The sequence below is a fragment of the Podarcis filfolensis genome (genome assembly GCF_964270895.1).
Source record: "Podarcis filfolensis genome assembly, chromosome: 3".
Lineage (NCBI taxonomy): Eukaryota > Metazoa > Chordata > Lepidosauria > Squamata > Lacertidae > Podarcis > Podarcis filfolensis.
The window spans coordinates 106,082,754-106,095,980 of NC_139606.1; the positions used below are offsets into that span (position 1 = coordinate 106,082,754).

At 42.4% G+C, this 13,227-nt stretch overlaps 3 protein-coding genes across 7 annotated transcripts in view; 1 reads left to right on the forward strand and 2 right to left on the reverse strand.

The window, feature by feature from the left end:
* Positions 1-4,398, reverse strand: part of ARHGEF33 (Rho guanine nucleotide exchange factor 33) — a 28,528-nt gene extending 24,130 nt beyond the window's left edge. For 2 of the 4 annotated variants that reach the window (XM_083605082.1, XM_083605084.1), the window contains exons 1-2: positions 3,964-4,251; positions 398-570 (exon numbers count right to left, since the gene is read on the reverse strand). In XM_083605082.1, the coding sequence (XP_083461208.1) occupies positions 398-434 (37 nt within the window). In that variant the 5' untranslated portion in view covers positions 435-570; positions 3,964-4,251. Of the gene's footprint in view, positions 1-397; positions 571-3,963 lie in introns of all 4 variants that reach the window. The other 2 variants (XM_083605083.1, XM_083605085.1) reach the window with 2 other exon arrangements.
* Positions 4,399-7,279: 2,881 nt separating this feature from the next.
* MORN2 (MORN repeat containing 2) lies at positions 7,280-12,116 on the reverse strand. The gene is made up of 5 exons (XM_083605663.1): positions 11,993-12,116; positions 11,499-11,549; positions 10,790-10,896; positions 8,902-9,038; positions 7,280-7,517 (listed from the first exon to the last, which is right to left on the reverse strand). Exons 1-5 carry the CDS (start codon positions 12,036-12,038, stop codon positions 7,415-7,417), a joined length of 444 nt encoding a protein of 147 aa, XP_083461789.1. The 5' UTR covers positions 12,039-12,116; the 3' UTR covers positions 7,280-7,414.
* DHX57 (DExH-box helicase 57) overlaps positions 12,065-13,227 on the forward strand; it is a 33,258-nt gene continuing 32,095 nt past the window's right edge. Inside the window, exon 1 of one of the 2 annotated variants that reach the window (XM_083604875.1) lies at positions 12,065-12,200. The gene's annotated coding sequence lies outside the window, so the exon portion shown is untranslated. Of the gene's footprint in view, positions 12,240-13,227 lie in introns of both variants that reach the window. The other variant, XM_083604876.1, reaches the window with a different exon arrangement.

The window sequence follows — 13,227 nt, forward strand, 5'->3', positions numbered from 1 at the left end:
GCTGCTCCTCCACCAGTATATAACTCTAAGTACTACTGCTTTTGAATCTAAGTTTTGTATTCTAGCATGTATATATTTTTTGTTTGTGAGTGAGAACATTATAAATGGAATCCAACCAATGCCTTTGTGCTCATGGAAGCTTTTGATTCGTTACTGTAGAGGCATCTGCGGTTTTGCCAGCTCCCCCTTTCATCTGTATCTCCGCAAGCCACCTCAAACTTCCTCTTTTGAAATCAGTCTGCAGCTGATTTGCAGAGATCAGGGACGTAAGGGGGGGGGGGAATCTCCTCTTCTGTCATGGGACCAAGAACACTTCCATGAATGCAGCTGAGTAGAGTGCCAATGAGATCGCATCCTATGACAATATTTTAATCTCTTGTTTCAGTAGATACTTTACCTTCTTTTCTGTTTGAATCCATTCTCCTTAAACACATTGGGTATTTTTTTTCAAGTCCAGTCAAAGCATCTTGAAAGAGCTTTTGGCGTTTCCAAAAAACCCGAAACAAAACTATCCCATGGTCTTGAATAATTTAGCATGTGAGCTCTCCAGTGAGTCAGATGATCCAGTTCCTATTTCCAATGGAAGAAAGAAGTACAATGGCGTTATTGTTCCACTTTGGGCCAGTATTGCTACGCCCTGGGGGGAAATGGCTTTTAAGTGACTTCAATAACTTGCACTTCATGGAATATATTGATTTAATGGTCACATCTATAGAACAGTTGTCCTACTGTATTCTGAAGGGCTTCTTCAGAAACAGACTTCCTGAACTGGGAGAAGGCAGATCAACTTTCCCCAGTCCATTTGCTGAGGGACTTAGCTATCCCTACTAACATGACTGTCGGTAAAGGAGAGGCCTATACAATGGCAGAAGAGAAAGCAAAGTCCCTTCTTGTATTCTGAGCCTGTCAGGCTCCCATCCTAACCACAGATCAGGTTTGTTGGCTGCCAGCTGGCCACCCATAAGCTACAACGTGGTGTGCTCCAAATATTGTTGAACTGCAATCCCCAACCATCCTGGACCTTTGGCCATGATGGCAGGGACTGATGAGAACCGGAGCCCAACAACATCTAGAGGGCATCAGGGTGTAGGGATTTATTGATTTATTGGCACATTAGCAAGTGTTAGGAGCCTGCAAAATGTTATCGGAGCAAAGGAGTCGTCAGCTTGGCATCAATACTCTTTTCTTTCTTTTTTAGGCACCAACGGCTACTCATTTATGTCCCTCTAGTAAACAGAACAACAAAGCAATGTGATGCTGTTGACTGTTGTCAAAAGCCAGTGGTGTTTTCTGTTGCATTTGGGAAAAGCATTGGAAACCAAATTGGGAAATAAGTCTGCATAACGCACTGGAGGTACTGATTTTGAATTACTGTAATTCGTTTGGAGCACCAATAATTCAAGGCAGATGATAATCCATAAAGGATTTGGAGGTAGGAAATAGTCACAGCGGGATGACAGGGCACATCAGACTTCGGCTTATACTGCTTCAAACACAGAGTTAAGCAGTTTGAAGGATTCAGAGACTTACAAGGATCTAATTTTTCCTGCCACCCTCCTGTTCCTTCCCATGCCTGGCCTTTTTTTGTTTGTAAGCCTGATGGAAGGGCCTCTCTATCCCTCCCCTCTCTCTGATATGAGCCACTTTCGAAAACAACAGTTCTTTAAAAAGTGAGGTGAAAAATATAGCAAAAAAATTAAACAGCAAAAAAATCATGAGTTCATAGGAGGCAAATCATTTGAGAAAAACCTAAAGGAAATTAGGATAACGTACTGCATTTAGCATAGAGAAAGGATGCCACAGTGGGAGCAGGGAGACATTGCCAGTTGTGGCCTGGCAGGTGTCTACTGCCTCTGCACTACTCAGGATGACTCATTGCCATTTAAAATCACCATGTCATAAACGACAATCGGAAATACATTAAAATACAGCATCAAAAATGGCTTTAAAAACCAACAAAAGACAGACACTACAAATAAAACACAAGCTTTTTATCGCATTTGGCGAACCCATGGTGCTCTCTCCAGATGTTGAACGCCAACTCCTACCAGCCCAAGCCATCAGCAAGAATGAAGGTAATTAACAAACTGAAGCAGCCTTTACTTTGAAGTAAATTGTGTTGATTTCTATGGCCCTTACTTATATCACTACAGTCATGAGTCTATTAGACCTCAGCCTCGGCCCTCCAGATGTTTTGAGACTACAGTTCCCATCATCCCTGACCACTGGTCCTGCTAGCTAGGGATCATGGGAGTTGTAGGCCAAAAACATCTGGAGGGCCGAGGTTGAGGAAGCCTGTATTAGACTCTTGGGTTGAGGAATTATTTAGGGTTTTTTGTTGGGGGGTTGTTGCTGTCTTTGATATTAATTTTGGGTATCTTTCTTTTAGCTCTTATTATGATTTGTGTGGAAATGGTTTGATTTGGTTGCGACCTTTTCAATGTGCTATTTATTGCTTCTGACTACTTTTGTTACATTTGGAGTTATGTGATTTTTTTCCCCATGCTGTAAGCCACTCTGAGCATGGCATACAAGTATGCCATGCTTTATGGAAGTATGCCACTTTATGGAAAAGTGGCGTACAAGTAAAATGGATGCATGCATACACGTATTATGTATGTTTTTGTATTATCTTAGGGCATAATCCAGCCAAAGCAAATAATTGCAAGTCTTGATTATTTTCGGGCCCCCTGCATATACTGCAACATAGGGAATAGTGGTAGCTCAGTGACGTAGCAGATTGATTTCTATCATCTCCAGGAAAGTGGGGGGGGGGGGAGACCCCTAACTGTAACCCTGGAGAGCCACTGCCAGTCAGTGCAATTTGTGGGCCTTCAGATTCTGTTGGAACACAACTGCGAACATCATCATCATCCCTCACTTTTGACTGTTCTGGCTAGGGCAGACTGGAACAAACCCTGCACATCTTGAGGACCGCAGTTTCCCCCTCCCTGGTGCAGACATTGTTGTGCTAGATGAGCCAGTGCTATGACCCACTCTAAGGAATCGTCTTATGCCTGAGCAAGTGTGTGAACTTGATCAAAATTTGGACGAGAGACCATTTAGAAACAATGCACAAATATTACACATTTCAAAAGTCCTATATTTCCCCCCATCCTAGTATTAAGCATCTGCTCCCTCTTTTCCATTTAAACCAGCCAGGCTTTAACAATGCTTACCTGTGGCTGGTTTCTGGTTTGCACCTTTAATATGCCAACTATGGAATTAATACACGTCTACTCAAAAGGAGACCCCGTTAAGATAAATCTGACTTGCTCTCAGGTTAGTTAGTATAGAACTGCAACCTAAATCTCTCTCTCTATATATATATCTGTACACACTGCTAAATGTTCAAAAAATAAAGGGAATTGATTTATTTCAGATGTGCTTAAAAGACCTTATATAAGATTATAGCCAACAAACAAATTTACTTTTTTTGTGAAACCTGTGAGAGGCTTGCTATTGGTTTTATGAGGGGAGATGTCAGCTTTTTTGCATCCTTGGATTCTGAATACTGTACTGAAATTCCAGTTAATTCTGACTGAATAAGAAAGTTTTTCAAAAACCATAGGAGAGTCTTTTTATTCTTCTATTCCTTTCACAGTCAAGGAGTATTTCTTCTCCCCAGTACTTCGATTTAACAAACCAATAAATAAAGCTGGCAATAAAAACCCCAAGGTATAGACAAAATTCAGATGCAGTGCAATCGTATGCATGTCTTCTCAGAAGTAAGCACCACTGAATTCAATGGGATTTACTTCCAGGTAAGCATGTGTGCGATTGCTGCTTAATGTCTGCCTAAATGCATCGAATTTTATCTCTTGCTCTTAGAGAATATTGTGAAGCGTGTAAGTTTAGTGCCAATTAATTACCAAAAACATGCTCAGCCTTAACTTTATGTTAACATTAAAACATACTTTTAAAAGCTCTATGAAATGGAAGCACAATACGTTTTAAACTTACCCCCCAGCTGTGCTAAAGCTCTTGCAGTTTCAGTACCTTCGCAATCGGGAACAATGACCGTTTTTCTAAAAACGAGCTCCAGAAGGCAGCTAGGGGAGCCTGGCGTTTTCAGAAGTAGGTCTATCACATGCTAATCACTAATTTCAAATCCAATCATAGCTAACCCAAAGCTCTCTAATTATGCAGTCCTCAGGTCACATCCTTGTGTCCCCGTTGGTTAACACAGCTATGATTTTAATATGAAGATGAACTCTTAAAACAAGTGTGATGTTTGTTTAGATTGCAGTCGTCTTTTCTAGCAGCAATGGAAAAAACTTTGAGCTTCACTGTAGCTTGAAGCAATGCTCTTTGGAAAGAAGGAGAACCAGATGCAGAATGAAGAATCCACACAGCACCAACATTTTATGGATGTAACCCCAACTATTACCAACCTACTTTTCGGTCAGCATAGGGATTAGTTGCATCAGGTAATAAGGCTAGACACTGGCATGTCAAACCCAATTGGTTGGGGGTATGGGCTGTAGCCAGCGGGGGCAGCTGTGCCACCAATCAAATAAATAAAAATACTTAACTAAAAATTGAAATGCCCGCTGAAGTCACTTGAATAATGTTGAGGCTCATTCTAGCACCGCAACTGCCAACTCAACTGTTCTTGAGAAGTTTTATGCAAAATCTGCTATTATTATTATTATTATTAATCTAACCTCAAGGTTAGATTACTGCAATGCGTTATACGTAGGGCTGCCTCTGAAGACAGTTTGGAAACTTCAGCTGGTGCAGAATTCAGCAGCCAGGTTGTTCACCGGAGCAAGACGGTCTGAGCATATTACACCGATCCTGGTCTGACTGTACTGGCTACTGATTAGTTTCTGGGCCCAGTTCAAAATGCTGGTTTTGACCTATAAAGCCTTAAAAGGCTCAGGACCACCTCTTTCCATATGAACCTACCTGAGATCATCTTCTGAGGCCCTCCTTCGTGTGCCTCCTCCTTGAGAGGTCTGGAGGGTGGCAACACAAGAACAGGTCTTCTATGCAGTGGCTTCCTGTTTGTGGAATGCTCTCCCCAGGGAAGATTGCCTGCCGCCTTCATTATACACCTTTAGGTGCCAGGCAATCATGTTCCTTTTTAACCAGGCCTTTGGTTGACCTGATCAACATCCCATAACCTTTTAAAATGTGGCTCTTTTTTGGGGGGGTTATTATTGGATTATTGCTTTTATTTTTATTTTATATACTGTGATCTTTTTACGTGAACCTCCGGGTATAGAGTGGTGTATAAATTCTACTACTACTACTACTACTACTACTACTACTACTACTTTGTTGTTGTTTAGTTGTTTAGTCGTGTCCGACTCTTCGTGACCCCATGGACCAGAGCACGCCAGGCACTCCTGTCTTCCACTGCCTCCCACAGTTTGGTCAGACTCATATTGGTAGCTTTGAGAACAGTGTCCAACCATCTTGTCCTCCGTCGTCCCCTTCTCCTTGTGCCCTCAATCTTTCCCAACATTAGGGTCTTTTCCAGGGAGTCTTCTCTTCTCATGAGGTAGCCAAAGTATTGGAGCCTCAGCTTCAGGATCTGTCCTTCCAGTGAGCACTCAGGGCTGATTTCCTGCAGAATGGAGAGGTTTGATCTTCTTGCAGTCCATGGGACTCTCAAGAGTCTCCTCCAGCACCATAATTCAAAAGCATCAATTCTTCGGCAATCAGCCTTCTTTATGGTCCAGCTCTCACTTCCATACATCACTACTGGGAAAACCATAGCTTTAACTATACGGACCTTTATTGGCAAGGTGATGTCTCTGCTTTCTCTGCTTTTTAAGATGCTGCTGCTACTACTACTACTACTACTACTGTATTACACATGGCAGACAAGAGGACTTTTGAAATTGGGGGGAAAGAGGCACTTCCAAGACATCCTGCCAAAAAGTAATTTTTAAAGATAAGAGACGTATCTAGAAAAGCAGAGGTTGTCATTCCTTGGTTTCATTCAATACTTACAGTCCAACATCTTGTCTGAAATAAAAAACATTTTGCAGCACGTTGACAGGGACTTGACCTCTTCTAAATCACTTCATGGCTTAGGAATCTAAAATCCAAAGGTTTGATTTCCAGTATGTGTAAGATATATGTAATTATAGCTTTTCAGTGCAGGTAAATTGACCTTGGGGAAGAAATCCATAAGGGCCAATGGAGAAGCATTTGGTTTTTCAAGCCTTTTCAATGCACCTGCACTAACAGAGAGCAAGAGTTGAAAGCAGCCAGCAGGTGATGAATGCTGGAAAATCTGCACGTAGGGAGGAATCAATTCTACTTATGGTGAAATGGTAAAGAAATAAAGATTTTTTTGAAAGCTTGTTCAGACTATAATCAAGGACGTTTGAAAAGGTTGTCTCTTCAGTTCCATCAGTTCCATTCAGTTCCATTTTATTGAATTGTTTTTAGAAACTCCCAACTCAAGTGGCGATACCAAGCACTTTATATATTTGTTAATGGCTCCCTGGGAAGATCTTGCTAGTAAATGGCATACTAATGAACCCTTAGTAGAGACTCGATGTGTAATGAAAGTCTGGGATATATTTTATAGAGAGGTGAATGCATCTGACATTGGGAACATTGTGCCGAACAAACAGAGGCATTCTGTTCCTGTTCATTACATACATCTAATACACACAAAGTGTAAACATATATTTTATTGATTCATAGAATAATAGAATTATAGAGCTGAAAGGGACCAATTACATTCTATCTTGGTTTCCATGCTTTCTCTCTCAAAGTTAAAATTCTAATCTTGGTCTCTTCGTAATTTCAATATTGGAAAAGGGTGTTAAAAATTCTTCACAACTTTTTATTGATAAATATTTTATTAGGATGATTGTAACATTTGCAGTTGGGACACGGGTGGCGCTGTGGGTTAAACCACAGAGCCTAGGACTTGCCGATCAGAAGTTCGGCGGTTCGAATCCCCGCGACGGGGTGAGCTCCCGTTGCTCAGTCCCAGCTCCTGCCAACCTAGCAGTTCAAAAGCACGTCAAAGTGCAAGTAGATAAATAGGTACCGCTCTGGTGGGAAGGTAAATGGTGTTTCCGTGCGCTGCTCTGGTTCGCCAGAAGCGGCTTAGTCATGCTAGTCACATGACCCAGAAGCTGTACGCCGGTTCCCTCGGCCAATAAAGCAAGATGAGCGCCACAACCCCAGAGTCGGCCACGACTGGACCTAACGGTCAGGGGTCCCTTTACCTTAACATTTGCAGTTACAATAACATGAAGGGGGAAATCAAGCTAAACAACATAACAAAACTCAAACAAACCAAAAATTAAGTCTAATGCTTGCTTTATTTGCTCACCTCTATTTAAAAACAATATTTTCTTATCAATGAACTAATAAATTATTTATTGTGAAACAGCCTGGATAACAACTGTTTAATGCCTTTCTTCCAGTACAAATTATCCTACATTTCCAACTTTAGCTTCAGACCCGGTGCTGCTGTGTAATGAAATGTGCCATCCCATTCCAGGCCCTGTGTGTCTTTAAATTCTCCGTTCCCTTGCAGCCTGGAACAGAACAAAAACAGCATGTAAAAATCATAGAATCATAGAGTTGGAAGAGACCACAAGGGCCATCGAGTCCAACCCCCTGCCAAGCAGGAAACACCATCAGAGCACTCCTGACATATGGTTGTCAAGCCTCTGCTTAAAGACCTCCAAAGAAGGAGACTCCACCACACTCCTTGGCAGCAAATTCCACTGTCGAACAGCTCTTACTGTCAGGAAGTTCTTCCTAATGTTTAGGTGGAATCTTCTTTCTTGTAGTTTGGAACCATTGCTCCGTGTCCGCTTCTCTGGAGCAGCAGAAAACAACCTTTCTCCCTCCTCTATGTGACATCCTTTTATATATTTGAACATGGCTATCATATCACCCCTTAACGTCCTCTTCTCCAGGCTAAACATGCCCAGCTCCCTTAGCCGTTCCTCATAAGGCATCGTTTCCAGGCCTTTGACCATTTTGGTTGCCCTCCTCTGGACACGTTCCAGTTTGTCAGTGTCCTTCTTGAACTGTGGTGCCCAAAAATGAAGGCTGCAGTCACTGAAGTATGGCTAATGATGTACAGCAGCACTTTGAGATGTCTATTTCTTAGCGGTGGTAGTGCTGAATTAGGCAGTGAAACAGAAAGTACCTCATAAGAGAGATGCCTGCTAGAAGCTTTGGAGTTGCTAGTTTTGTGTAACAGAAATTGTACTACCATATTGATCCTGCTAAGTAATTTGTACTTTTAATTTCAATTTTTACGTTTATATTATTTATTCCTGTTGGTGCGTGAGCATCTACTCTTGGGTTTTCATTATTTCTGCAGCAGAATTCTTTTTACAGAAAAGTTTTCCTACTTCTTTACAGCAGCAGCATTCCAGCTATCTCTTAGTGAAATTCCCATTATAGGAATAAACACCATTTGGTTCTGTTTCTCAGAGTCTTTATTATTTACAAAACTTTACATTGGTCATTAATGAAGAAAAAAACAAATAAAGAAACAATCTTTTTCTCCTTTTAGCCAACTGGCCAGAGACCTAATACTGACTCATTTACATACTCATTAATCACACACCCTGATTAAGGACACCTGTTGCTGGGGAAATTTTCTGTTGCTTATAAACTTGTTTAAGGCCATTTACAAGTTTCTTCTAGAATATTCCAACAACTCTCTCATAGAACCACAGTGGAATAACCACATTTTGTTAGTTTCAGCAAGTTTGCTGCATCATGTGCCTTTCTAACCGCAGTTTGGATCCAGTCAAAATATGTATTTGGAGAGCGATCACCCTAACCTACATGGGTAGGAAGAAGCAAACTAAGGTTCACTTTAAGTGCAAAGCCTGTATTAAGGGTGAATATATTCCACATCAAGGCAACAAACTTGTGGTTATGTCCCTTTCAGCTTACTTGTTTTCACAGAACTGTCCAGTGTACTTGGCTCCATTGGTAAATATGTAGGTTCCTGTTCCATGAAACATGTTGTTATAGAACTCGCCTTCATAAACTGCACCTGAAGGATGTTCCAGCCTTCCGAAACCATTCATCTGATTTAACAGGAGGTGGAATTGACAAATTAATATCCATTCCTAGAAAGGTGACTCCATCTTTTATTTCCCCTCAATTTAGATGTGTCACCTTTGTTAACAGAAATGCTTCATCTTTAAACATTGGCTTTACAAACCTTACAAGTGCAACATTCATAATACTGACAAAATTTAAATACCATTTCCCTAATCATTAAATGCCTCATTTTAAAAGGTTTTGATTTTTTTGCCCTGTTGTCAGGTCGCCGCTTTTCAAATCATGGCATCTCCCAAAGAATTTTGGAACTACACTTTTGTCTCATGGTGATGGGAGAGTGCTAACAGACTTGAGTCCTGCTTTCAGGCTTCCTATAGACATCTGGTTGGCCACTATGTGAACCGGATGCTGGACTAGGTGGGCCATTGGCCTGTTCTTAAGACTGGGAAGTCTGCCCCCTTGTTCATCTTTGGCTCCTCAGCGATATGGGTGTGGGTGTGTAAAACTGGAAAACATCACAAGATCCCAGTCTTCCTGATTGGCTCTTTTGCCTTGAAGTAAATCAGATGTACTGCACTGAAACAGGGCACACGATACGCTGAGATTGGAGGTGAGACCACAAAACCTCTAAAAGACACAAAGCCATTCAAGATGGATTAATCAAACAATTTATCCACAAATAGTCCTTTCCAGAGCCCTGCCTTGTTACTAATGTTCCAAGGAGAAGTACAATAAATGTACTAACTAACTTAAGCCAGGCATCCCCAATCTCGGCCCTCCAGATGTTTTGGAACTACAACGCCCATCATCCCTAGTTATCAGGACCAGATGTTTTGGAACTACAACTCCCATCATCCCTAGCTAACAGGACCAGTGGTAAGGGATGATGGGAATTGTAGTCCCAAAACATCTTGGAGGGCTGTTTGGGGATGCCCGACTTAAGCCAATGGCCTGTTGCATACAGTACCAGACAGTGGTTGTAGCTAATGGTGGTTCTGCTGCAGCAGAAAGAGCTTGATTTTACTTAAGTTACCTCCTCAAAGCTGCTCCCGAGGATTGGAGGACATCCCCAGAACAGAATAGGACATGTCACTAAGCGCTGCAGAAAGTAAGGGAGTAGGATTGGCAAAAATCAGATGTCCCAACATATGCAAGTTGAAGTGCTTTCTGCTAAGGCAAAGCCACCATTGAATACAACCCAGGATTGATTTCTTCACTGTCATTTCCAAAACACACAGAACAAGAAAAGAGAGAAAAATAAACTTTACAGGCCGCCAGGTCAAAACCAAACTCCACGCAAGAGCTTACCACTATTGCGACCACAGTAACTCACAGTAGCATTGCATAAGAATTCAAATAGCCATTGAAATGTCAATCCTCTACATGCTTACTTGGGAGTAAGTCCCACTGGGCCTTAGTCTTGAGTAGGCATGCACAGATGTTTATCTAGGAGCAAAGCTCAACAAAGTAAAGTGAATTTATGTTGAGATTGTGCTATTAATGCATTACTCTGAAGAATAAAACAGCTAAGCCCAAGCATGCCCTTAATTAATGTAAGCAATGTATTTTGTCTTTAACATATATTTAATAACTCAATTGGAACAAAAATGTTAAAGACTCTGACATAATTTTATTCATACCGAGAACTAACTTAGTTGGTCTTTAAGGTGCTACTGGAAGAAAAAAATTTTTTTTTGTTTTGACTATAATTTTATTGATTCAAGTTTCTTTAGGCAAGGAGCTTAAAATCAATTGTTTTGATATTTGCAGATACCTTATCATTCTTCCAGTTTCCTTGGTAAATAATTCCATCTGGAGTAGTATGAACTCCATGTCCACTCCTCTCTAGGACTCCCTCAATTGTTCTTGTACAGTCACCCTCTAAGCAAAATAAAAAGCAGGTGGGGAAAATCCAACAAACATTAGACTAGATTTTAATTCATAACTAGAGTAGTTCAACCTTTTCCAGAATCCTTCAGAATATGCCACTGGAAGTGACCTTCCAGACCCCACAGCTCTATCTCATACTGTGAAGTAAAAGTGTTTCCAGCTATCCTCCATCCCAGTGCTGGAATCAGGATGGGCTAAAACGCTCTGTGTGAAGTTAAAAATAAAAAAGCAGCACATCCAGCCATCAGATTTTATGCATGCAACCTGAATGCTTACTAGGAGGGGGAGGGGGGAAATCAGCTGATTTCAATAAGATCTATCTACCTCTCAATCATATCTTAGTTATGAGGAGACATATTGCTGGAATTTTGGAAGAGGTTTGGAAAGAGGGTAAATGGAGGAGCTTTCCACTTATCATAACTCACTACCTTGCTTTAATAAGCCCTTCATTGCCTTCCATTATTATTATTATTCTTAACATTCCATTATCGTTTGTTTCATTTTGAAAAATATCAGATAAAAAGCTAAAACAGTTACAATTTTTTATTTTTAAAAAAACTATAATTATAATATCTGACAATATTTTTTTTTACCATACTTATCTCCATTGGGAAATACAAACGATATTTTGTAAACTTCAGCATCTGTAGAGAGAAAGACACTCTTTTTACTGATTCTTTGTTGAAAGCAGCGTTCATGCAACCATTCAAGGGCTCCTGTTTTTTTGGACTACAACTCCCATCACCCCTACCTAGCAGGACCAGTGGACAGGGATGATGGGAATTGTAGTCCAAAAGCAGCTGGGCTGGGGAGGATTCAAGTTTGGGAAACCCTGGACTAGACGATTCTCGGGGTCCCTTCCAACCTGACGACTCTCGACTCTACGAAAAGGGGCTGCTCGTTTCTGAGCAGACGCGGTTAGGACCCGCGGCTGTGAGCCGGTAAAACGAATAAGGGCGATGCGGCGGGAGGAGATGGGCGAGAGCCGCATCCCCAAGGCATTGTGACTGCGGGCGGCGCAGGAGGCTGAAACCGGCAGGTTATCTTGCGGCTGCTTCCTCAGAGGGACAGCGGAGAGGCAAAATACCTCGGTCGCCTACGATCGACCTGCGCAGCAACCCCCATTTCGCCATGGCTCGAAAGGAGACGCGCCCGCGGTTGCCATGGTGACCGGGTACTCTAGCTCGCTCTCTCCGCCGCCGGAAGTGGGAGGAGCCTCGCCCTTTTCACTTCCGGGTGGCCGTTGACTGTTTAGGGAGGCGGTTGGGCTGAGGCGAGAGCGGAGTCTCTGGCAGGTGACTGGAAAGGAAAGAACCGGCGAGAGGGGGAAGCTGGTTGTTTATTATTATTATTACTATTGCTATTACTATTATTACTGCACTTACTTTATTTATTTAGGGGGGTTGGACTAGATGACCCTCGGGCTCCCTCAAAGGTCTACAAGCCTCTTGTTGTTGGCTTCGTTGGGGCTCGTCGTTCAATTGCGGGGTGTTTCCAGGCGCCGCGTGAAAGGAACCGGGAGGAGCCGCGGAGCTTCAGGTGCCTTTGGAAAGAGGCAGTATCGGTGGGAGGGCGGGCTGGGTCAGTGGGGCGAGGTGGGGTATTAGGAGTGCTTACCTTTACATCTTTATTTAGGGTCCAAATTGCTCGGTACCCCGGAAAGCGCACGTGCCCCCTTGCCCTGTACCAGCTTGCCCGTGTCTTACGATTATTGTACAGTGGTACCTCGGGTTACATACGCTTCAGGTTACAGACTCCGCTAACCCAGAAATAGTGCTTCAGGTTAAGAACAGTTTCAGGTTAAGAACGGACCTCTGGAACGAATTAAGTACTTAACCTGAGGTACCACTGTATTTTAGTGTTCTGTTGGAAGCCGCCCAGAGTGGCTGGGGAAACCCAGCCAGATGGGCGGGGTATAAATAAAAAATTATTATTCATTATTATATGATCTTTATCGAGGAGGCTTAGCACAGGAAGCGGCTTTCATCAGTTGGAAGAGCATGAGACTCTCAATCTCAGCGTCGTTGGTTTGAGTCCCCACGTCGGGCAACATTCCTACACTGCAACGGCTTGGGCTAGATGATTGTTGGCGTATTTTACCATTCTGCGATTCCATTGGTGCACCTAGCTCAGTATTGTCTACACTGACTGGCAGCAGCTCACCAGGGTTTTGGGAAGAGAGCTGCTCCCAGCCCTCCCTGGAGGTGCCAGTATGGACTAGACCAGACATAAGCAAACTCGGCACTCCAGATGTTTTGGGACTACTACTCCCATCATCCCAAGCTAACAGGATCAGGGGTGATGGGAATTGTAGTCCCAAAA

Coding starts and splice junctions, on each gene's coding strand:
- MORN2 (XM_083605663.1), bottom strand. CDS start 12,038: ATGGCGAAATGGGGGTTGCTGCGCAGGTCGATCGTAGGCGACCGAG. Junction 10,897..11,498: donor TCCCAATGGAGATAAGTATG/GTAAAAAAAAAT, acceptor TATTTTGCTTAG/AGGGTGACTGTACAAGAACA. Junction 7,518..8,901: donor GGACAGTTCTGTGAAAACAA/GTAAGCTGAAAG, acceptor GTTCTGTTCCAG/GCTGCAAGGGAACGGAGAAT.